Raw genomic sequence first — 25,174 nt, 5'->3', positions numbered from 1 at the left:
GAAGGCATCATTCAGCTTTTAAAAAGATATAACTGCAAAAACTACCTTCGATCGATTCATTTTTGTAAACATCGAAGTAATAGAATGAAATGCATCATCATCAAAGATCTACGCATGAAATCCAATAATATTATATTGCGCTCTCCGCTTAAATATTGTAATTCGACATTCTTGATACAAAGAAGCAAATAGGTAAAGACTTGATGAACAATCCAATCCATAATTATGTATGACATGAACCACCCAAACGAATTACCATCAGTTCCATTTTGCGAACGAGCAAACTCTTAAGATATGGTGTCTGCTTGGATGGAATAGAATGCACACTAACTGTGATTAATTCAAGTTGAGTACCTCCAATTTTCTTGATTCAGAAGCATCTCCATAACTAGATCATTCCAAGTGTCTATTGGGCCAGGCAGGCACCAATGCAAGCAGTCATTCTGAGGCTTCTTGCGTAAGTCAGGATGGAATCTCCTGTAAGGGCCTGGATGTCCATCAGGCCTTAGCAAAGAAAGATGGTAGGTATCCAGGAGTTTAAGGCGAGTTCCATTCTTAGCCCCCACTGCCGCTGCATTTGTGAACTCTTCAATCTCGACCCCTCGCATTAAGCTGTCCTCTGAACCGCCGCTGAATTCGCCTTCTTTGTAAGGTTGTGTCCTGTTGCAGACTCCTCCACTAAACCACTCGCCATGCTCAAAGTGATCTGGTGTCCAGGTCCTAAATAAAACAACAGGCTTGTGATCTGAGTTAGTGATGAAGCGGAACACCAACTGGAGAGCTTTGCGGTAAGAGTAGTCCATCCCGAGTTCCTTTATGTTCTCTCCAGAACAGTAATGGCACCCAACGACTGTGTTGTTCTCCCAGAATATAGTTGTTTTGAGAAACCATTGTCCCCCAGAGATCACTATGTAGTCATACTTGTGATATTCGCTCGTCCATGTTCTTTCCAGGGTGTCAAGATAAAGTTGGATATCATGTTTTGACTTACCTTCACTGTTCTCAGAGATCTTAGCTTTGACTAGAAAAGGAGCCCAGATGATTGACAAAGTGAAGTTGTGGGAAGAGAAGTACCATGTTCTAGTTTTGAATGTTTTGTCATGATAGATCTCAACAGCTTCCTCCACCTGTGGACCAAAATAATTTGCTTGATTAATCAGAGGGTTACTACTTACTACAGCGAATAGATGTGTTTCTTCCTTGCAGAGAAGAAAAACAATCATGAGACTACAGCCAGAATGTAATAAGATCAAATATCTAAAGAATAGTACTAATATGCAAAAAAAATCAGTTTACTGCCCTCCACGAGCGTAAGATGGGAGCCATAGTTAAGTTCAAGGTCTGAGAACCATAGTATTAATGAAAAACAGGGAAAGAGTTTATCCCCATCAGCATCTTTAGAGTACCAATAAGAGGAAGTACAAATCATTATTTTCAAGAGAATCATCAGAATTGCACCTTAGAGAGAAGGCAAAGCAATGACTCGATCTGGTTTCGAAAAATTGAATCACCAATGAGTGCCCAGCCTTTGTTTCTCATGGCACACAAGAACTTCTGTGCGTCAAATGGTGGTAAGTCGCAACCATATGGTTGCCATCTCCAGTGAAGGTACTCAGTGTCAGGCCGTCCATTTGTCATGCAATTTTGAGGAGGATCTATGAATTTGCAGCTTGAATTTGTGTAAGCAGGTTCAGAGGGGTTTGGAACCCACTTTCCATCGAAAAGATCACATTGTTCTGCATCACCATTCATACAGACTTCGTTTATTGACAGATTAACACTTGTAAGACAAATATATATATATATAGGACTTTGATCAATGATTAGCGTATCAGATTGCGTCCCACCCTTTCAATAAATTAGAACAAAAAATATATATAAATTGAAGAACCTAAAGTCACACGATTGTTTATTTAAACCAAGACGATTTCAAAATATCAGTAGAACAATTCATAACTATGTCCTGTTCTACTGCAAGTAACAGTCTTATATTTCAATTTATACTTCAACTCAAAGTACAAACCACCATAGAGCATTTGATATAAAAGAGTTTCAGTGACCTCTATATCTGACTCAAAGAGTACATGACACATTTTTCACTTTAGATCATAAATGCTTCAAATGATTATCAATATATATTTTTAGAGGCATCCAAATGCCAAAATAGAAGGGATAACATTACAAGATGATCGTATGTTCCTAATAGTCTGCAAAATTAACTTGGCCGCCTGGCAAGTATGTTGATGCCTAGAGGCTTTAGGGTATAAATGACTCACATAATCGATGAACAAATTAAATATGAGAAACTCTCTTTGATATGATTTCTTGAAATAATTACCTCAAGCAATGATAGAGAGTAACTATCTCTACAAATAAGTTACCTTTTAAAGAATCTCCTTTTCCAACATGCCGTGCCATCTCAGGAAGCAGAGTAAACGAGGCATCAGATTTCTCCATCAAAGGCCTACCTGGAAGGCAAAATGCCCAACGCAATCAGAAGAGAACAAATCCAATTTACCTGCTTGAAAAGAATGGCCATATGCCAATATCTAATATGCTACAATTCTTCTGCATCTAATTAAATAAAGCATTAGTCGTTTCTCAGACCTTTCTTATCAAAAGAGATAACAAACCAGATAATGTCAAGCATTCTTCTGCACTTCGATTTTTCTCAAAAGAGGTTGCTAGTTATTGCAAAGGAGCAGTATAATCAAACAACTTGAAAGTTATTCTCATTAGATATGTTGTGTTCAAGATTCCATAACATAATTTCACGAACATAATTAAAGTTCAGAAGAAACAATATAAACGCTATTTCAAAGGTTATAGTGCAACAAAGATCTATTAAAATCCGATAGACTGTAGATACTACAGATGCTTTCCTAGTTTCATGGGAATTCTTCAACAATATCATACAAGACTATTAATGCAATTAAGTCACTATAATTCAACACAAATCCCTCACTTAAAATATTCCAAAATCATATTTTTATATTAACCAACGAAATTAACTCGAAGGAAGGAACGATCTTTCCACGGTTTGAACAGAACCCAACTCACGAAAACGAAGAAAGACCCAAAGGGGTAACACCGTACCTCCTCTCCGCTCCCCGCCATTGGCGTTCACCCTCTCCGCTTTCTCCACCCCGGATCCATTAGAGAAGAAGACGAAACAGAAGGAAACGAGTAGAGCAGCGCCAAAGAGCTTGGTTAGGGTGTGGCTGATCTTTTCACGGGGAACAGGGCGCGGGTCCTCACCTACCTCTACTACTTCCGTTGCCATGGCTATGACTCTATAGACTCTGCTCTATAAGGAGGAAATTAATACGGAGGGAGAGAGGACGCCACTCTACGGAGAAAGGAGAGGGAGAGGAGTTTCTTAAATAGAGCCAAAGGCGTTGTCTTTGAGTACATGGGTAACAGGGTAAGAAGAAACGACTTTTTGACCAAACTTTTTATTTTACACCTCAAATTTAATATAAAAAATAATATATTTCATTGTAGCTCCGAGTAAAAAAAAATAAGTATTTTATACCAACAATATTTAGCATATATATATAAAATAATGAAACAAAACATTAGCAATATATATATATATATAATTCACTAAATTTATTAAAAAAGTTTAAATAAAACGCTGATAAATTCAGTTAAGTCTGTCTTAATTTTCTTTATCTCATATAAACTATACATAAGAAGAAGAAGATGTTTGAAATTTAGTATTTATTTTTTAGATAAAGTAACAACTATAATGGAATATATAATATATATTTTTGTGGTATTAAGTTTGGTATGAAATCCGTTTTGTTATATAAAATTTAAGAGTGTACTAGTTTATTCAAAATACTGTACATAAATTTATCCAGAGTATTTATCAGAGTAGCTTATTCTATTTCTACACTTTTTTTAAACGCATAATAAGCACTAACTTAATCTAGGAACAGTCTCTAGTGCTCTATTAGATAAGGATCATGTTAAAGCATCCAGTTGAACTAAAAGATTAAACTCATTGTGATTAAATCTTTTGTTGCAAAGAAGACAAGATATTTTTGACACCAAAATCATCTTGTTTTATTTTTCTCGGATTCTCTATTTTATGGGTTAGCAACAACAACAATAATAAGTCATGAGTTATAGGACATTATAATTGCTTACATAATTCCTATATAATAACAATGTTTCATTCCAAAAAATCAACAGTAAGCATTTATTTCCGTTGGATGATTCATGGAAAGTTCGCTTTACCATTGGATGCTTCTCTAAAATAATTGAAATATGCAATCAAATGCATGAGTAGCAATTCATTGAGCTCATGTGATGGGTGCATAATAGGGGTTGTGGGTTACTAATTTATAATGAAGTTTATGAGTTTAATTTTTCTCGTAGATATTAAGATTGATATTTAGTGAATTTTTTGTTGAAATATTTTATGCGTATTTATAAGAGAGTTAACAGAATTGTTCTAACATATATATATGTTATGTAGTACTAGTTTCTTTGGAGCTTGTAATGAATAGAAAGAGAAAAATAAAATTATATTTTACTCTCACGTTTTTGGGTTTAAATTCACTTCACCTCGTAGTTTTATTTATATCGCTTTATCTTCTTGTGGTATTTTTTCGATGTCTTTTGATCGGATAATAGATTAAATTTGAAGATGCCCATTGAATATAAAATTATAGATGATTTGATAAGCTTTTTAATATATCTAAAATAATACCTATTAAATTTTAGATAACAAAATATGATGAATATATTATATTAATGTATATTTTTGTTATTGAAATTCAATTAGTACTTTTTTAGATACATTAAAAATCTTATTAAATTTTTTTAAAATGTATCTCTAATAAATATCTTCTAATATAAATTAGTCGAGGTAGTAAAGTGATGCAAATAAAACTAAAGAGTTGAAAGTAAATATAAGCTGTACTCATCTATGCAGTAATATGTAATTTCGAAGGTAAAAAGGAAGTTTCAGAACTCAGGATTGACTAATAATTAATTGCGTTGAAATTGTATATGTAAAGCTCACTGTATCACCGAAGGTTTCTTTAGTTTTCCCTTGTCATAATTTAAATTCCCATGACAATTTGGCCATTCTTCAAAATAGACTAAAATTAGCAGGAAGTACTCTAGTAGGTAATTAATCTAATGCATTTTACTCGTCTTCTCTCTCTCTCTCTCTCTCTCTCTCTCTCTCTCTCTCTCTGTGTAAGTACTACATTAAATGAAGTACTTGCTGTTACACCATGGCCAAGCAAACCAAATAAAAAACTAGCAAATTTGACTATTAATCCTCCATAAGCTCTATAGATGGGAGAGAGATGGAATGGGTGAAGCGTAGATTGTCTCTATAGATGGAGTCACTTGAGGAAGAAGAGAAAGAAGAGGAGATAAGAGAAGGAGAAGAAAGAGAACGTAGTCTTTCTATATGGGACTGTGGGAGTCCTCTCTATGACTCATTTGAGTTGGCTTCTCTTTGTCACCTTCTCGACCGGCATGTCATGGTGCTGCCGTTCTTCATGGGCTCGCCGTCGGCGAGGTTTCAGAGCGCGCGATTCGAGAAGCCAAAGATGGCAGCCATGGGGTGGAAAGGGAGGAAGGAGATGGCCAAGAAGAAGAGGAGCAAGGTGAGGCTGCTTGCTTTCTTTAGAGCCTTTGCTTTCTGGAGAAAATTATGAGTGTAATACTAGCTAACTCATACAATGTTGTGCTCTCTCTCTCTCTCTCTCTCATTGAATCATATGCTTTTCAAAAATATGTATTGTGAACTTAGAATTGCATCGAATAAGATGATTATTGATCATAGTAATATATATTCGATCATATCTCTGAATAAACTAGATTTTTTGCATAATTGCCGATGAAAGTATTTAAAATTTCAGAATTATATGCATATTAATATAATAATTTTATCACTTAAATTTTTTGACTTTCATAATTATTATTATTATGAGTTTTTAACAATATATATATATATATATATATATATATATATATATATATATATATGTCTATAATATCCTTCTTTATTCAAGTTTATTTGTGTGACATATTTATGACTTTCATAATTATATATCTTTCAAATTATTTTAATCAATTTATACGATAATAAGATGATCTTTCCTTAATCTAACTTCAGTTTTGATAGGCACTCGCTAGATTTAACTATAAATTGATGTTTTTAATCAAACATTTGTAAAATTCTCATTATATTAACAAATTTATTAGACTTAGCCGCCCATTTACACTAGAAAGCTTATAAGTTTTGACAATAGCTATATTGGGCTTTTGGAAACCGAGGAAATTTATTTTCTATAATGGAGTACATATAATTTACATAAGAGGTGCACACAAAAGATTAATTTTTACTATTATGGTGCATTTGATTTATAGAAAGTAAGGAAAGAAAGTGGTAACTTTTAGTAATCTCATTTTATAATATTTAGAAATTTAGACCAAGAATATTTTAAAAGAAAAGGACTAAGCTTTTCACATTTTTATATATTATGTCATCATTGATTCTAATAATTACTCAAATTTCATTCAACACTTTCAATTTTTATCAAACATTAATAAGTCATAATTACTTACCAAGAATTTTCACTGCTTCCTTTCTTTCACTTCTCATCAACCAAACACATCTTTACCAAAACTTAAGTTAACCTAATCCAATTGAAAACTATATACTTTGCAGAGAAGCTCCTAAACCTTCAGTGCAGCTGTTGATGGGCCAAGTTTACCAGGATCACAAGCCTGATCTAATTAAAACAAGAAAGCCCAATTCAACTCAGTATAAGAGTAAACATAGGGGATCAAACTACTAAACCCAAAGTGTAAACCAAATGGGCCTCCCAGTCTCACTGCCAATGGTTGGTGGTGGCCCCTGTACTCTGAATGTTATGTATGGTGGAAATGAAGAGTGACCCCCATAATAGTGCATGCCCATTGATGGGAGAATAGCTTAACCACATGATGCCCATTTTTGTAAGTGGTCCAATTTATGCCACATAATGCACATGCATTAATAATGCATGGAAACATCTCACCTACCAGACAAGAATTAAATTGGATAGTGTTACTGTAGTGTTATCCAGGAGGAGACATATGACTCTCACAAAAAGAGAGAGAGAGAGAGAGATTATAATGTTATTATTAGGTAGCTGGAGTTGGAAAAGTATTGGCAGAAATGGCATAATGTTGATTGAAGCTTTTTAACTAGTCTAACAAAGCTTGCTTTTCTATCTTAACAACCATCATAAGTTGAGGTGTTGTCTTTACAAAGGAGGATGGAAAATTTGATGACTCAATAATTAACTTTAGCTCTCAATTAGTCAGAGAGAATTATGAGTTTAACATTTTTAGCTCTTGGGTCTCATGATTGGAGGTCTTAAAAGTCATTGAATAGGTGACCATTTTAAGAACTCTAATAAGGGAGGGCAGCCCTGTGGATTAGTTTGGGCCAGGTGGAGATCCTTTGAGCTCTTTGAACTCCTCTTAGCTTTTATGTTTAAAAATGATTTTATTATTATTTTCTTTAAGATAATAAGCTCATAAGTTAATTATAAGCCACATAAAAAGGTTGAATAATGGTTAAAGGTTACCATAACAAATCCAAAATATATGGATATAATATTTTAATAAATTTTTTTTTATTAAATATCAACTCTAATATTTATGGAGGGATTATAACTTATGACGTCTGTCGTGGGCACAACTTAAAAATTATTATGCCTTGAAAAATAAATACATAATCTGTGACCAATAATTTAATGTGTCTAAGTATAATTGTCCCTAGAATTTTATGTGGAAACTTAGTACCATAACTAGTGAGGCTAAATCACCAAATATAACTTACACAAAATAAGAACAAAAAAGGAAAAAAAAAACACAAAAAGACATCAATCTTTGGATAAGATTGGGCCAATTAGGAGTTGACTTTAGTGTGAACTTGCTTTGGATGAGTCAGAATCACACAGCACTTAAAAAGAAACAATTAGATTTACTTTAACAGGCTTAGGATGCAAAGTACTTTGTTAGGCCTTGCAACTATGGCCCACTACTTTTAAGGCCATCAAGTGCACTGGAGGGGCCCATGTGCTGGATAATTTTTTTATTTTTTATTTAAAGAAAAAAGAAGAAGAAGAAGAAGAAGAAGAAGGAAAAGCACGGCCACGAATCGAATCGGCGATCAACTCGCCGAATCCACGCAGCTTCCCACTTCCGGCCGCTTTCACACTGACCACATCGGCACGGTGTGGAGCCCCCGATCTTGAAACTCCCGAGCACGTCAAAATCGTGGCGACTAGAATTAGTTTATTTAAAGAAAGAGAAAGATAACCACCTAGATTTACAAAAGGAGGAGGAGGAGGAGGGAGGGCTTATTCATAATAAATCTAAAGTAGAGGCGGTTATTTGCAAATCGTGCGCGAAGAACAAGAACAAATAATAGGGTCGCGATCTATCGCTGGTGTTGTCGGCGCAAGAGAAGTTAACAGGAACAGCGACGCACGCCACAATTATTCTAAGCTAATGACATTTCCATTTCTTTTTCGGAAAATAAATGTGATCTTTTGAGTGTAGTAACTATGAGAGGTGAACACTTCAATACATGAATCATTGATCTTATCCTTTGAATAAAATAGGAGATATCTGTGTATCAACCTGATAAGAACAAAGACCTGGATAACTAATCACATACTACTCCTTATGACGGAGCTAGACGTGGAAATTTACATAGGAGTTATACCCCCTCCCCAACACTGACAGAGTGCCTAAATGTTTAGGAAGTACAGATAAGATGCAACAAAAGCATAGTTACAGTATATATATATATATATAGATACATATAGATATAGATATATCAGCGGTCGTAGGCAGTACTGAAGTAGCTCTTGATCACATTCCTGCATAAGATCTGCAGCACCTTGTTGTTTGTTGGACCCACGAATCGCGGAGTCTTGAACTGGCTTACCGCAGCGCCAAGGCCTAGGAAGTGATCCAGAATCTTCTGGAAGGTTCCTCTTCGGAGAACACGGAGTTCAAGGGGACCAATGGAGTTCACCTTCCTCGATCCGACATAGCCTGCGTCCACAAAGGCCAGGTCTAAGCAATTGCAGCAGCTGTTCAGAACCTCATCACTGGCATCAGAGCTCAGCTCCCAGAAGATTACATAGTGGCCAGGGTCGGTTGAACAGTCAACATGGCTCGTGAAGTCCACGACCTCGAGTTTATCTGCCGCTAAGAGCTTACCCGCATCTTCAACTGCCAGCTGCAGATCTTTCTCAGTGTTCTTGTCGATGTTAATTGTCAAAAGTAGGCTTCTCCGGCATATGAACTGAAGCTCAGGTGTGGAATTATGGAATCCTGCTATTTTAACAACATCTCCCAGTCTGTACCGGTACAAACCTGCCATCGAATGCCAGCAACACAAATTGATAATAGAACTTAGGAGATTAACAGTTTACAATGCGAGATACCTACATCAATTCATTCTGAAGGAATTCTTCCATTTTGCTGCTACTTTAGTATCTCAGTGGCATACTAGAATCTTGCGCTAAGGTCAAACACCTAATACTAACAGAATGCTAATGACATATATGCAAAAGTTGTGCAGTCATGCTCCCAAGGGATTCATTTGCCTTTTAAGGAGGAGAACTAGAGTCATGCAATAAGTTACATTTTCCATTTATTTATGGAAACATTATGCAGACATGCATGATTAACTGAATGCTAACCAACACCACAAGTCTACAATATATGGAGAAGATTGTGGTAAGCAACAAAAATTTAACAAATCCATTAGACGGAAAGGAACCCAGTCGATAAGACTAATATACTGACTGGCACAAGAAAGTGACTGGTAAAAGTAGTATGCTTCTAACTCCTTTGCTTTTCTTTTCATCTTTTTTTATTTTTTTTAGTCATTATTCTAATGACAGTTTGTTTTATGCTTGCCCATCATCCAGACATGTGATACCCCTGAAATCAGTCAATAAGTGGAAGATAAACGACAAAAGCAAACTTATCGGCTTGAAAAGAACTTTAAAAAGGAATCTCAACAAGAACAGTGACTGGGCAGCTCAAATTTCATAAATGAGAAATTAGGGGTTTGACAAGAAATTCAGGGCATGAAATTGTCACAAATTTCAGTATTGCACTAAATTCCTATCGTACCCCAATTATCACATACGTAAGTTGAAGGCAAATAATTATTTATTTTAATAAGCAACAGAAAAATTAATGAATGACTAGTTCCCAAGAGCTAATACAATTTATACACTGCTATCTTGACTCTAGAGTAAACTGCCTACATATTTGACGAATGTCAAGAATAACTATCAATATGCTTTGTTTTTCTTTTCAAAGAAATCAATATATTCTCTTTCCTGTAGGGTAAAACCTGTCTCTTATACATCTTACTCAAATCTCCACTGTGTTAGCCCTTTTTAAAAAAATACTTTTTATTGCTGTTGATAGAACAGGAAAATATATTATGGCTATATATTTTTTATCTCTAGAAATTTCATGACAGAAAGATAAACACAAAGTAATAAAGACAGGAAAACAGAACCTAGAAAGACCAAAAATATGGGATAAAGAACTGAAGAAGTACCTGCGAAATTGGTTATTACAATTTCATACTCTTTGCCAAGCTCAACTTCTGTAAGGCCAACTGGCTCTGATTCTATATAATGAATAGAAGCATCATTCTCCAGCTCCTCTCCCTGAGGTCTCTCCAAAGGGATAAACTCAAAGTATCCAATATTCGGAAGAACTGCAAAGGTTGCTACCTCTGGAGGCAATGTGGGATTTACATTAGAACCAATCCATCCTTCAGAAGATCCATAATCAGCACTCATCAATGGTAAGCTTCCAGCATAATGTCTTAGCTTGTTCAGATATGGCTCCATGGATCCTGTCATGATGCCATAGACATACTTGGCATTGGGCCAAAGTGCCGGGATCACACCATACCAGTTGCTTAAAGCCATGCACTTCTTGTGTATAGAATCTGCCAAAATGGGATTGGGGCTTAAAATTTTAGAAAAAGCTGCACGGATTGATGGAGCTGTAATTCTGCTCGAGAGAACTCCTCCTCTTATATCAGTACAGAGTTCCTCCCAGATTTCTTCAAATGTTCGGAAAGCATGAACAATGCTGTGGGCAAATGTAGAAAATACAAACTGCACTTCGTCAGAGTAGATGAGTCCACACAGCAGGTGACAATAGAGAGACTGGTGGAAATCTGGGCCAAAAATGACTTCATCAGGACTACAACACTGTGACTGGATTTCTTTCATAGCATTCTTAAATTTTTCTTCTCGGAATAAGTTTGTTGTCGCAGTCGTAGCAATGAGTCCGCCTTTTGTATGAACCTGCTTGCTGCCGTATATGAACTGCAGAGCTTTTCCATTAGCAATGGGGTATTCCCTGCAAAATGGCATTCAATTCAAGCAAAAAGAGATTCATATCAAGGCTAAAAAAAACTAAATAAATCCATATTCCAATCTAATGTGTGAATCTGACACTGGAAGCAACATATAACCAAATAAATCTACTGGTCCCCCTGCTTTCATTCAGACTTTCAAAAAGAAAAGTTACCGAAGAATGATAACCTGCAGACCCATAATTCAAGCAATGGACAGCTGACAAATTACCGAGCTCTTTCAACTCCATCTTCCAACAGTTCGAGCGGAGAAGTGAATGTCTTGCAACTCAATTGCGTGAAATAGAGAATAAATTTGGCGCAGTCAAGATCCTCACCTGTTCCTGAAAGCATATGAGGTGCGGTAAATCTGTATCGTGGAGTCAAGTAGCTCATCATTGAAAGGTAAAAATTTGGGCTTCCCTTGTGTTGTGCCAGAACTGTTTCAGAACAAAGAAACAACCCAATTACCAACAACCCATATCTAAACCACCCAAACAAGGAGAATGCAAAGAGAGCAATTAATACTACCTCAACGAAATCGAAGTTATCGGCTTCCCAGTGAGGACAGGGGAGTCATCCCCATCAACAATCCTTTGGATGTAAGGCTCCAAATCGCTATGGGTCACCAGGGGAACACAAGATTTGAAGCTGCCAGGGTCGGTTCTCCCACCTAGGCCCAAATTTCTCAAGTACTCAGCTTCGCCGTTTTCTTGGAGGATTCTACGAAGTGTCTCGGTTTGGACTCGGGCAGCGTCCTTAGACAACGCCTCGAATTCCGCTATCACGCTATCGGCGAACGAAATCGTCATAGCCCCCCCGAGTTAAAGCCTTCGCTACATCGAAAAGAGTTGAGTAAATCGCCACGAAAAAGAAGGAAAAAAAACAGAGAAGAAAATTCTCCACAAAGTTCCAATCTTCTATAGAAAAACACACTAATCAAGACGACCAACAAAACAAAATGAGAAAATAACTTCAAAAAAGAAAACACGGATAAGAATAGGAACAGAATCCATAAAGTGTACCAAGTAATAAAATTCAGAAGAAAACTTTTATTCCAGATTCTTACTCGAATCGGACTGTGAGCTCCAAACTCGATCTAGACGAGCTACGGAATCAGCCGCCAAGAGCGACCGTGGTCGTCAAGCAGAACTCGATAAGCGAGAGAGAGAGAGAGAGAGAGAGAGAGAGAGTCGAGGAGGAGTAAACTAATATCAACTAAAGAAAGGAAAATAGAATAATAATAATAGTAATCGAACCACCGAGGGAGAGGGACCAGGGGAGGAGGTATTTTTTTTACTATAAACCCCCCAAATTTCCTCTAATTTGACTCTATCTCTCCGATACCGCAACGAGCAGAGGAGATGCTCCCCTTTTTATAGCGCGGGAGGAGCGACTTGTGCGAGTTATGATGTTGGTGCCGAAGTGGAAATTATCCCATACACTGCCGACTTTCTTTTCGGGTGCGGAGGATTCCCTAAGAGGCCAGACGCAGCAACTTACTATTTCAGAGCTGACAAAATTTCATCTGCACTTGGACTGCACTAAATTCCTGCAATCACAGTTTTAGAAGATCAACTCCTCACTTCGTTTTCAAATAATTATCGTGGGAAAAGGTTAATTGGTGGTTGTTGGTAGCTTAGCCTAAAATAGGTGGCTTAGCATTGGCTAAAGTTTGATAAAGGCTTCAGTGTCTTTTAAATATTTAAAGAGGTTTGGATCCGTATCTAGTCTCAACGCTTTCGAATAATATAAAAGGATTAACAATAACATTAAATAATTATTATGGAAACTATTATTTGATGGCTTGGTGGTATAATAATTTGGAGGAACGGTTCAACATCACGATGATTTTGAGTGATATCTCAGCGGCATTTAGTTTTGAGGACAGACAACATATATAATTTAAAATTTAGATTATACGACTTAATATGTCGGCTAAAGTTTGGTGGGGCCAAACTACCTTTATATCTAAGGAACGCTAGTCTAATCTTTGGGCACTTGAACTTTAAAAAACAAAAAAATCCTACATGTTATGCTTAATTTTCATAATTAATATATAGGCTATTTGTTTAGTTCTAAGTGAGCCAGCCAGTAGTATAACAATCAAACTTAATTATAGGATTTGGTTGGGTCATTATTTTAATTTTATCCAAACGCCGTCATGTTCAAAACGTGGGCATTATCTTTTTGTGGCTAAATCTTATGAATAAGGTAAAACTCGCTGTGCAAGTGTCTTCGAGTACCATTATTTAGCAAAAGAAATTGCTATAGTCGCCGGGCAATTATAAATTCGATTTCTTTAACATTTGTCGTCAGTGGTTAGACAAGCGTGGGGAGTTAAACGTCGTAGTCTGCAACGAGTCCGATGGGATACAAATGCGGCGACGATATCCCGGCCGGCCGCACGGAGGTGACAGTGCTCACACAAGGTGGAGAAGGAAGTAGTTGACATTCGTCATTGGAGACAAACGGGGGGGGGGGGGGGGGGGGGGGGGAGGGGGAGGGGGAAGGGGGAAGGGGGAAGGGGAAGGGGAAGGGGAAGGGGAGTGGGTGGAGCAAATGTCAAAGCAGATGGCATCCAGATCCAGTGGGGAGAGACCCACCACTCGTATCCATATTATATCGAAGAAGGTTGCGTTGTTTCAAACGTGGTCTTTGTCACGCACAGAGCTCAACTTGTTTCTTGTTCTAGGAAATTCCTTTCCTTTCTGGAACCCATTCGGCAACTTGATCCCTAATAATAATACCAATAATAGAAAATTTGCATATAACACCTATATTCTAATAAAATTATGATTCATATCGTATATTTTTATTACTTATAAATTAAGCCCTATAATTTTAAAAATTAACTAAAATATATTGGGTTTAATTAGGTTAAATTGTGTTTGGAAGTATAAAAATATACTTTTAATATAGTTAACTTAATCTAAGAAATGTTACAATCTAGATAGTTTTGGAATAATTATATTTTTGAAAAATAGAAAATTATTTTATTATACTTATCCATATCTTCTCCTCCTTCTTCCTCATCCCTTCTTTAGTTCTTTATGCTCGCAGGGCACTTAAACTCTTCTTCTAACTCGACCCCAATCCAAACACTTCGCCCTTTATCTATTCTCGCATCCGATTGAAATCCTTCTCTCCTCCTCAGAGATCGAGTTTCTGAATACATCTTCCATCTCATAAAGAACAAGACGAGGGAAAGGGAACCATCCACCTAAGCTCATAGCAATTGCTATATTTGGTCGATATCTCAGTTTGAGTCTCTTTGTCATTTAACAAGAGACGCCATGGCTATCGAAACCGGAGAAGAGTATATTTTCGGAAGCGATCCTTTGTCGCATGGTGAGACCCTAAGGGATCTTTGAAAACTTTCCAACTAACTAATTGCACGATTTCAAAATGAAGAGAGGAGGATGTGAAATGGGGGAAGAAGACGAGAGAGAAAAGATGTCGTATTCTGTAAGGGTAAAAAGGGTAGTTTGATTTTTTCCGATATCAATCATTAGAATTACAATTAGATAAAATTAAATATAACACCCTCACTTTTAATAAAATTATAATTTATAACGTATATTTTTACTATTTATAAATCGAGATCTAGCAAACCCGTGAGTTAAGCTAAACTTAATAAAATATATGAGTTAAATTAACTATAATATAAAAATTATAAAAATACCCTTAATCAAATTATTTTGAAAATAAGAATGTCATATTCTTCCAAATAGATAAGGGTTAAATAAGTAGTTTGATTTTCTTCGATATCAATCAATCCAAATCTACATTTACCTCCTAAGTGTAAAAAAAAGTCCTTATATATCTTAGTCACAAGCCCCACGGTTTTAAATATTATATAAAATTATATATAACACCATATCTTATAATAAAATTATGATTTATAATTTATATTTTTATTATTTATAAATCGAGTCCTATGATTTAACAAATCCATGAGTTGAATTAAACTTAACAAAGTATCAGAGTTAAATTAACTATAGTATAAAAATTATAAAAATATCCTCAATCAAATTATACTAAGAGCAAATCAATTGTTTTAAAATTAATGATGTCGTATTCTCCGAATCATAAGTGTAAAAAAAAAAAGAGTCCATATATATCTTAGTCACACCCCTGACCTGTTTTAAATATTAGGTAAAATTACTATAGGACACAGTCTTTTAATAAAATTATGATTTATACCTTATATTTTTATTATTTACAAATTAATCTTATGATTTAGCAAATATTTTAGTTAGGTTAACTATACTATGAAAATTATAAAAATATCTCCGACCAAGTCATACTAAGAACATTTCAGTCATTTTAAAAATAATGATATTGTATTCTCCCAATCAGATAAAGGTTAAACGAGTAGTTTGATTTTCTCCAATATCAATCAATAGAAATCTAGAATTATGTCATAAATGTAAAAGAAAAGTCCTTATATATCTTAGTCACAACCCAACCTGTTTTAAATATTAGTAAAATTACATATAACATCCTGTATTTTAATAAAATTATGATTTATATTCTATATTTTTACTATTTATATTTATATTTATAAGGGTGGTAGTGTAATTAAACTATTTTTTAAAGTAATAAAGTTCAATTGTTTTGAATCGATCGACCTAACTCCCACGTGCATTCCTGACATATTTGGCTCTTGTGAAGACTGTTCGCAGTGTTTTAATCCTCAAAGGGCGGTAACCTTTTTTTAATGCTTATTTTATTAATATTTTCAATGTTTTCGATTTTGGGGTGGTTGACCGTTGCTGCAATGCATTATATTTCCGCGAGCGCTTCTTCTCCGGGTTCAGATTCTCAACGTGATAATCGACGGTATAATATAGGAATATAAAAAAGAAATTTAAAAATATTATCTATTCAATAGATAATTATTCAGTTTTAAAATATATTATATTCGAGATTATTTTTTAATAATTATATTATCTTAATGTATATATGTCAAAATAAGGGTATCGATATCTTTTATAATTAATTTAATGAAAGTTTTATTAAAAAGAATTCTCTTTGATTATTTTTTTAATTGTTTATATATATCTCTAATTTGTTTAAGATTGATTTAACTAAAATTTAATAACAGATAGATATAGAACGTGTAATCAAAAAGTTTGACACACAGTAATCTAATCTTCTTGACTAATATGTCATTTTTGTTTACGTAATGTGATTTTATAATTGGAACCGAGTATGAAAACTAACTATTATGATTGTTATACTAAGATTAAGATTATAAATTTTAGAGGAGTATTTGAAGTATTTATCTATTTCTTTTATAGAATTTAGAATTTAAAAAAAAAAATGGGACTAGGCATGTTACTAAAAGACTATTTCTTTTAGCTGCATATCATTTAATATTTTTATTATAAAATATAACTATTTATTTTAAAATAATAACAAAACGTAATAATAAATTAATTCAAAAATATAAATATTATTCATCAAAATTACATCTTATACCACAAACTAACTCAATTACTAATTTACTATTGATATTTATCCTATGAATCTACTTTATATCAAATCAAAATATATTTATAATAATTTTATAAAAAATAAAATATTTTTTCTCATATTTTTATATTTTATATCACATTAAAAGTAATTATTACACTCTTATTTTAGAATCAAAAAATAAAAAAAAGAATATATATTTTAGAATTTACCTTATTACTAGAAGTAAACGTATGTTATAATAAGTATAAGAAGGATTAGGAGTTGCCAGCTTTTACAAGTCTGTTTGTGGTTCTGAAATAAAGTAGAACAAAGTGCAGTACTAGGGAGGCCATGATGAGCCATTTCTATTGCATTAATTCTGTCAGTGGCTAATGACAACTCCGCCAAACAATGCCACCCTTTTTTATTAGTAGTAGGTGTCTAGGAAATGAATTGCACCTAGGGTTACAATCAACTGCCATTAACTAGTTTCAGCTGCCACCTAACATTGAGTGAAGTTGTGTAGATATTTGTCTCAAGATTATTAATAGTTCCAGACTTTGATGATCTTATCCAGCATTGGCATCATGTCATGTCGTTAGTGAGTTACATCAAAAGGCATTAGTGTATTGCATGAAGATGCTTATTGAGATGGGGTACTCAGTAGATACATACAAGCACTCCTTCCTTGAATCTGGGCTTTTTGGCAGACGAACAAAAGAGACCTGAGAAAAGGACAGCAATGGCTTTGTTTTCCAGGTTCATAGTTCCTTGTTTGTTTTCCCGGTTCATACTTCCTGGGCCTCGAGAGACTCTTATTAGTCCACCTAATATATATATATATATATATATAGAGAGAGAGAGAGAGAGAGAGAGAGAGAGAGAGAGAGAGAGAGAGAGAGAGAGACTGAATGCAAACAAAGGCGATTTGGTGGGGAGGGGACAAAGACATCAGAATGCACTGAAGGATCTCTTTAGGACCAGAGCAGTGTCTGGGAGGACAATTATTACGCAAATATGCGATCTCTGTGGAATCCAGCACAGGAACCACTGGGACGATTAGCCAAACAGAATATGCCATCTCTTGTGGTCCTGTTGCGAGGAACTCATCTCTTGTTGTTGTATGTCAGACAATGTGCAATTAGAGAGATTGTAGCAATAGTCTTATTCATTTATGTTTGTTTGTTGGTAAGGTAGATCAGGGACAACTGCATGTAGGGTCTTTTTAGAGTACAGCAACGGGCACAATTATTCTAGTTTTACCTACATCAATGTAATCTTTAGTCCACATTTGATATTCTTTCTTAGGAGCTCACCTTCTCCAGAACTAGATGTCACGATGACGTTGCGACGGTTTTTGAACGATTTGTTTCCTTTTTCTTTTCAAAAGCATAAAGTACAGGAAGGCGTTCGAACACACAAGCGAATCCATGGAGGATTTAGTAAAGTCTTTCAGAAAAGTTATAGATATTACTTTAGTAAGATCTCCAAATAAAATCAGTGAGATCTCTACGAGCATAGTTCTAGTTAGGTGAACTAAGGTAAACTTTATATTTCCTTACCTAATTCATTTTTTCTTTTAGTTTCTTTTTAAATTTCACGTGATGTCTCCCAGCATTGCCCAATATTTTAACTCGACTTTCATCTGGCATTCAATCACCTAATGCTCATTCGTATTGCTGCCATTACTCACTGTACAACCATTGCTCAGTACAGTTATTAAGGATAGTTGAAGAGAGCCAGCCATCTCTTATCTGGCTCTCTTCATCTTGCTGCCATTACTCAATGTACAAACCATTGTTCAACACAGTGAGGAAGGTGAAGAGAGCCAGCCATTTCTTATCTGGCCTTCACCCTGTGATGCATGATGGAATAAAACTCAAATAGATGGCCGAATTCTTGATTCTGGAGAGGAGATAACTATATAAAAACTACTGCAAATATTTCCTCCTGATCATTCATTCCATTTTACTCCTTCCATAAGAAATGTAGCATCATGGAGGTAATTTTTCACCCTTCTAATTAAGAGCACCGAAGAAACTATCAATCATTAGCAGTCCACAAATCATTATATAACTATTCGAGACTGACAATATTCTCTAGATCTCGACATTCGACAGATTTTTCAACTCATCCAGTCTTGTATTTAAGTTTTAAAGTTGCCAAACCAAAACTATACGTTTGGCGCACCTAACAGGTTTCTTTGTCGTTGACAGCTCTCCCCTAAGACAAGACTGCCACGAGATTAACGTGCCACGATTAACACAAGGAAGAAAACCTACGTAGTTGACACAACTAATCTACTACGCCTACGACACTCCAAAGTACTCATGCATGGAACGAACTTCATTATAAAAGAAAACCGTACAATCCTCATCTACTGTAGTTCAAATGGCAGCTGGAACTTCTTCTCTCGTATGCCCCATCCTTCTCCTTCGTTTTCCCCTCCTCTGTTTGCTCGATTGTCTCGGTAGATAGATTTGGCGATCGGCGACCTGGATTCGTTTTGGACAGGTTACATCATTGACATAGACATAGCCCAATCTTGAGGCCAGATGATTCCTTTATAAATTCAATATCGTCGGCTTATAGTTACACTCATAAGAACCAACCATATTATGCTCCCAGGTCGCTCCAAATTTATTACGATTGATGGATATGAATGACGACGATGTAAAACAATTCATTTTGATTCTCTTTTATAAAGAAATTTATATTTACAAATTGCAAGCTCTCAGAGCACTGCTCGCCACAGATGGGTACATTTCTATGTCAAAAACGTTTAAAATTCAAAAGTCTTCTTTTCTTAAGTATTCGAAACGTTTACAAATTCACACCTACTTAGTATATATTTTATGATATGTACTCTTTGAGTATTTTATAATCTGACTCCTTCTTTTTCTCTATAATTCTTATTTAGCATACTGATATTATTTTGACTGACTTCACTATTTTATCTTATTTTTTATATCTTTTCATCACCTTCCCCATCTACCTCCTTTATTATCGTCATCACTATCTCCATAGCAACCACCTTTCCTCATATTCCTCCTCCTCCCCCTTATCATTTTTTTACTTTTCTTCCTCTTCTTCTTTTTTAGAAAGAGAAAAAGAGAATAAAAAAGACACGTGTAATTTAAGTATTTATAAATTATTTTCTATATTATTATAAAATATATTCTTTAGTACCATTTGTGTGTTTATAAATAAAAATTATAAGAAAAAAAATGAGGAATCGAATTACAAATCCTCAACGGAGGATTGTTAATTACAAAGTAAATAAAATGGATAAAATGATCTACAAAAATCCCTAAATATTGTTATATCTTCCATCACTTATTTATTATATCTAATAATTTTTATTTACTTATTTTTTTTAATCCATTTCTTTTTTCTTCGTATTGGTTGCACATTATGGTAGATTTACATAGAAAACTCATTTTAATTTGTGATATTAGTGAAAATAATCCAACACCCTGTTTGTTTTGATGGATAGAATAGAAGAGAAAATAAGTGGAGAGAAATATTTCCGGAGAGAATGGCAGAGAAAAAGCTCGAGAGAAAAGAAAGAAAAACTAAAAATTCTCTCATATTCTCTTTATTTATTTATTATTATTATTATTTTAATCTCGTCCAAAGAAAGCTTGAATTGGGCCTGTTGCAACGTTTAGGCCCAAAGAGAACCTTCATGAGAATTACCTCCATACCCCTGTCATGTAGCTAGATATCGGCGACGACTCACTGAAAAGTGCCGGATTTTTTATTTTTCGGTTGCATCGGAAGCCCGAAAAAAAAGAAAAATAGCAACCGAAACCCCACTCGAACAACTACTCTCTCCTCTTCTCTTCCCCGCCGCAACCAGCGAAAGAAGTGGAAGAGAGGTGAAGAGAAGAGGAGAGATTAAACCTCCCAAATCGGATCGGATCCCTCTCCGGTGATCTCATCCCCTCTCCCGACCACTCTTCTTCCCTTCTTGCGCTTCGTGTTTCTACAAGGGTTTTTGCTAGGGTTTTCATTTTATGGCGTCGGAGGATGTCGTCGGGAAGAGCACGGGGGAGTCGGCGGTGACGACGATAGTTAACTTGGCGGAGGAGGCGAAGCTCGCGAGGGAGGGGGTTGGAGCCCCCGGCCACGCTATCCTTGGCGTCTGCAAGTCACTCGTTGCCGGAGGAATCGCTGGTGGAATGTGAGTTCTTGATGTCATTTTGAAATAATTCTTTGTTTTTGTTTACGTGGTTTCTTCGTTCGTATCCACTTCTTGATGCTGGCCAGTGGAATTGGTAGTGCATTGTTTAGAGAAATGTAGGTGCTATGATCATAAACTACTTGGATCATTGCTTTCCCTGGTGCTTGTTTTGGTGTCTTTATTGAGTATGGCTACAATAACCACAGGGAAGGAGTAATGCGTTTCGATTTGATATTGTATCTGATGTCATGTACCATCCAAGTCAAATCTCTCATCTTTCACATTATGGAGATGACCTTAGGTAAGCTTGAATTAGTGGTGAACTGAACTTGATATATACGATATCATAGAGACGCTAGGGCTTTGTAAAAATGGTTGAACTAAACTTAGTATTAGCTACTGAGCTATTTAAGTGACAAATGGAACTTCATAAAACCAAGATGCTAGCGAAAAGTTCAACTGAAGTTAAATTGCCTTTTTGTAGCTTTTAAAAGTTAAGGCAAGCCAAAAGGTGAGGTATCAAGATTGATCATGAGAATGAGTGGTTTGTGGAGTGCTCAGCTTGGTTCAAGGTGTTTGCTGAGTCAGACCACGAGTTTGTGAGGTTGATCTTGATCTTGGCTTTAGTTTATTTGTTCCACGTATATGTTGAGACTGTTTAATTTAGCTAGTTTACAAGACCTACCTTATAATTATATACGTGCAACCAAGAAGCAACTATCTGAGATAACAATGGGCATGGAGGATTATGTATTAAAGTAGGTGATAACTTTTGATTATTTAACTATTTATGTCTATGTATGGACATCTTAGTAAAAGGCATATTTCTTTTCATCTTTTTTCACATTTCTATATTGGATGTTTTTTAATCTAGCAGGAGCTTATATATATGTCTGTTATTGTTTTGACGATTTTGAGCATTTTTTCAATTATGTCATGCTATTGTCTTTTTTATGCAGATCGCGTACTGCTGTTGCTCCACTTGAAAGGTTAAAAATCTTGCTCCAGGTAAAATTTCTTTTTCACAACTTGCTGCTTGAGGTTTTGACTGTTTGACTGTTCCATTGGATGGTAACCTTCCCCCATCTCTCTTGGCTTTTAAAACTGTCAGTAATTTTTATTTTGGCAAGTATTTCATCATCACATGCATAGCTTAATAAAGCTGTTTTTAAGCTTGAGTTAGGTGAGTCCTTAGTTTAATGATGTTAAATTTTTTTGGTTACCATGCACTTTAATGCATTTTACATGCTATTTCATTGGATGATTCCTTGCTTGCTCATCCTCAATGTGGAAGTTTCGACAACTAATTTGGCATGACCTATGTCTTGCTACTGTTAAGTTCTTAACAGAATTCATATACATATTCTTGTCTTCCATATGATGGCTCATAACTGAAAATGTTTGTATGCTTGAAACTACTGTAATTTCCAGCTTGTCTCTGTGAAACTTATGCTGCAGGTTCAGAATCCTCACAATATCAAGTATAATGGAACAATCCAAGGTCTTAAGTATATATGGAGAACTGAGGGACTTCGTGGTCTTTTCAAAGGCAATGGAACTAACTGCGCAAGAATTGTCCCTAATTCTGCAGTCAAGTTCTTTAGCTATGAGCAGGCATCCAGGTAGGCTATAGTTTTACAAGAGCACATTTAGGAAGTTTCGTAAGTAGTACATATGTTCTATATTTAAAAGGTTTTTCTGGTGGTCATATCCCCGTGAAATTGTAATGTCCTCCTTCAGAAGCATGAGATACTTGCACAGTAAAGGAATGTGCAGTGATACACTTAAGATGTGTTTGTATCAAATTTCTTGGACTAACAAATGATTATCATTAAGAAAGTCCAGAATGTTGCTATTCTTTTTCTTCTTTCTTTTAAGCTTTACATGACCAACCACCTAAGAACATTTCCATTTTTAACAGTGGAATTTTGTGGCTCTACCGGCAGCAATCTGGCAACGGTATGACCTGTTTTGCCAGCTTTTGCTTTCTTATTATCCTAATGACATTTTTTGCGCTAATATAAATAGCTAGAGACTTATAGAATTCGTACATTTCTCTTACTTACAATTTAAATTTTTGGCCTTTGGTTTTTACGCACTTTCCATGTTGTTGAATGTAGCTGTTGAACATTATGAAACATGAATATTTAGAATCCATTTCATTTGTATTTTGCGTTGTTACCTTATTAAAGAAATGCCTTTCCGTCTTTCTTCCTAATTTCTTGCAGAAAATGCTCAACTCAGTCCAGTATTGCGCCTAGGGGCTGGAGCATGTGCTGGAATCATAGCTATGTCTGCTACTTATCCCATGGACATGGTTCGAGGAAGGATCACTGTTCAGGTTCTTTTTTTTTTCCTTGATGAGATCCCAAATTCCTATTAAGTCATTACAGCCCAGCCTAGTATGGGGGCACCAGAGCTTGTGTAGATCTTTTTCTTTTCAAATTTCAAATTTCATTTTCCCTAAGTCAGCATTTTTATTTATCCTTCTCTGCAGACTGAGAAATCCCCTTATCAGTATAGAGGAATGTTTCATGCATTAGGCACAGTATATCGTGAAGAAGGCTTTCGTGCTTTATACAAAGGCTGGCTTCCATCTGTTATAGGAGTGGTGAGTTTGCTTTCTGCAGTAGGCAGGGTAACTGTAAATATAATTGATACAATGTTGATTTCAAATTCTGCACCCTAATATTGTGTCCCATACACTTCTATTCGTTCAAAGTATTTGAGCCATCATTTTTTTTCCTCCATTATGTGTTGTTAATTTGGCTATAATCAGTATAGGTTTAAATAGACCAGAAGTTATAGAGTTTTGGCCAGATCGCGAAAAATGTTAGTAGGATCACATTCATACTTGATCTTCTTGGAAAGAAATCCGAAACTGATTACAAAACATACACCATGATAGATAGATATATAGCTTAATATTGACGAAGGTTTTTGGTGTGCTAAGTTCTTTAAAAATTGGATACTCTATTCTCCTTATAATGGAGATTATGATTTAGAGATGCTTGATGTAAGTTTTAGCATTTTTACTTGTGAGAAAGCACCATTGATCTTTTAGAGTTGTTCGATATGCAAATCAAAACCACTTGTTCTCCCACTCCTTATATTTTGTAACTTGTATTTACTTGTATACTTGCAGATTCCATATGTTGGCCTCAACTTTGCTGTCTATGAATCTTTGAAAGACTGGTTAATCAAAACTAGGCCATTTGGCCTTGTTAAAGACTCAGAATTGAGTGTGGTCACCAGGCTTGCTTGCGGTGCTGCTGCTGGTACTATTGGGCAGACTGTCGCATACCCTCTCGATGTCATTCGAAGACGAATGCAGATGGTGGGTTGGAAGGATGCTGCTTCAATTATTACTGCAGAAGGAAGAAGCAAAGAGCCCCTGGAGTACACCGGGATGGTTGATGCATTTAGGAAAACAGTGCGTCATGAAGGCTTTGGAGCATTATACAAGGGTCTTGTTCCCAATTCAGTGAAGGTATTCTACTATCACATAGTTCAAAATCGTTACGAGCCATCCTTTAGAATATGGGACGCCGTATTCTTTTTCTATTTGCCTTATGGGTAATTGTTGCTTTATTGCTATTTCAGGTGGTGCCATCTATTGCAATAGCTTTTGTTACTTATGAAGTTGTGAAGGATGTCCTTGGAGTAGAAATGAGAATATCGGATTGAAGTGAGGGTGATGAGAATTTGACCACTATTTGTTTAGGATGTTTGACTTCCTAATTTTGTAGATGGGCTAATAGAAGGATGAGATAGGAATTTGTTCAGTATAAACCTCCCAACCCGTGCTGATATTGCCAATATATTATTTGCAGCCGGACATCTTAATTTCCACCTCGGCATGTGGAGGAATAAATTTGCTGCAAGGCAGGGAGGATCATTTATGTTATTTATGCAGCTTGTGTGAAATCTATCTAGTTATATTTGAGATTGCGCTGTGGAAGAATTTGCAATTTCGAAGTTTATTTTCTCCTGACCAGGAAAAACTGCACAATGTAGCTATTTTCTGTTTCAAGATAATTATACCATGTCTGATGTAGATCAGTAGATGAACATCTTGTTCTATTCTCATGTAT

The 25,174-nt window shown here is 35.5% G+C and overlaps 3 protein-coding genes across 4 annotated transcripts; 1 reads left to right on the top strand and 2 right to left on the bottom strand.

The window, feature by feature from the left end:
- Positions 1 to 29: 29 nt before the first annotated feature.
- LOC140769676 (protein trichome birefringence-like 26) lies at positions 30 to 3,367 on the bottom strand. Its single transcript, XM_073110483.1, has 4 exons — positions 3,097 to 3,367; positions 2,382 to 2,468; positions 1,459 to 1,736; positions 30 to 1,127 (listed from the first exon to the last, which is right to left on the bottom strand). Exons 1-4 carry the CDS (start codon positions 3,281 to 3,283, stop codon positions 342 to 344), a joined length of 1,338 nt encoding a protein of 445 aa, XP_072966584.1. The 5' UTR covers positions 3,284 to 3,367; the 3' UTR covers positions 30 to 341.
- A 5,232-nt stretch (positions 3,368 to 8,599) lies between these two features.
- LOC140769675 (jasmonoyl--L-amino acid synthetase GH3.5-like) lies at positions 8,600 to 12,789 on the bottom strand. 2 transcript variants are annotated; one of them, XM_073110482.1, is made up of 5 exons: positions 12,501 to 12,789; positions 11,963 to 12,267; positions 11,770 to 11,871; positions 10,619 to 11,436; positions 8,600 to 9,411 (listed from the first exon to the last, which is right to left on the bottom strand). In XM_073110482.1, the coding sequence occupies exons 2-5, from the start codon at positions 12,241 to 12,243 to the stop codon at positions 8,867 to 8,869; spliced, it is 1,746 nt and encodes a 581-aa protein (XP_072966583.1). In that variant the 5' UTR covers positions 12,244 to 12,267; positions 12,501 to 12,789; the 3' UTR covers positions 8,600 to 8,866. The 2 variants fall into 2 exon arrangements, with proteins under 2 accessions (XP_072966583.1, XP_072966582.1); XM_073110481.1 differs by having other exon boundaries at positions 11,963 to 12,262.
- Positions 12,790 to 20,659: 7,870 nt separating this feature from the next.
- On the top strand, positions 20,660 to 25,172 carry LOC140770243 (mitochondrial adenine nucleotide transporter ADNT1-like). The gene is made up of 8 exons (XM_073111326.1): positions 20,660 to 21,080; positions 22,040 to 22,088; positions 22,539 to 22,702; positions 23,002 to 23,039; positions 23,309 to 23,421; positions 23,578 to 23,691; positions 24,226 to 24,570; positions 24,684 to 25,172. Exons 1-8 carry the CDS (start codon positions 20,914 to 20,916, stop codon positions 24,765 to 24,767), a joined length of 1,074 nt encoding a protein of 357 aa, XP_072967427.1. The 5' UTR covers positions 20,660 to 20,913; the 3' UTR covers positions 24,768 to 25,172.
- The last annotated feature ends 2 nt before the right edge of the window (positions 25,173 to 25,174 follow it).

This window comes from Typha angustifolia, chromosome 11 (assembly GCF_048772165.1).
Source record: "Typha angustifolia cultivar Huaian chromosome 11, ASM4877216v1, whole genome shotgun sequence".
NCBI classification, from domain to species: Eukaryota; Viridiplantae; Streptophyta; class Magnoliopsida; order Poales; family Typhaceae; genus Typha; species Typha angustifolia.
Note: the sequence above shows the minus strand (reverse complement) of the source record. Positions and strands in the feature narration are given on the sequence as shown.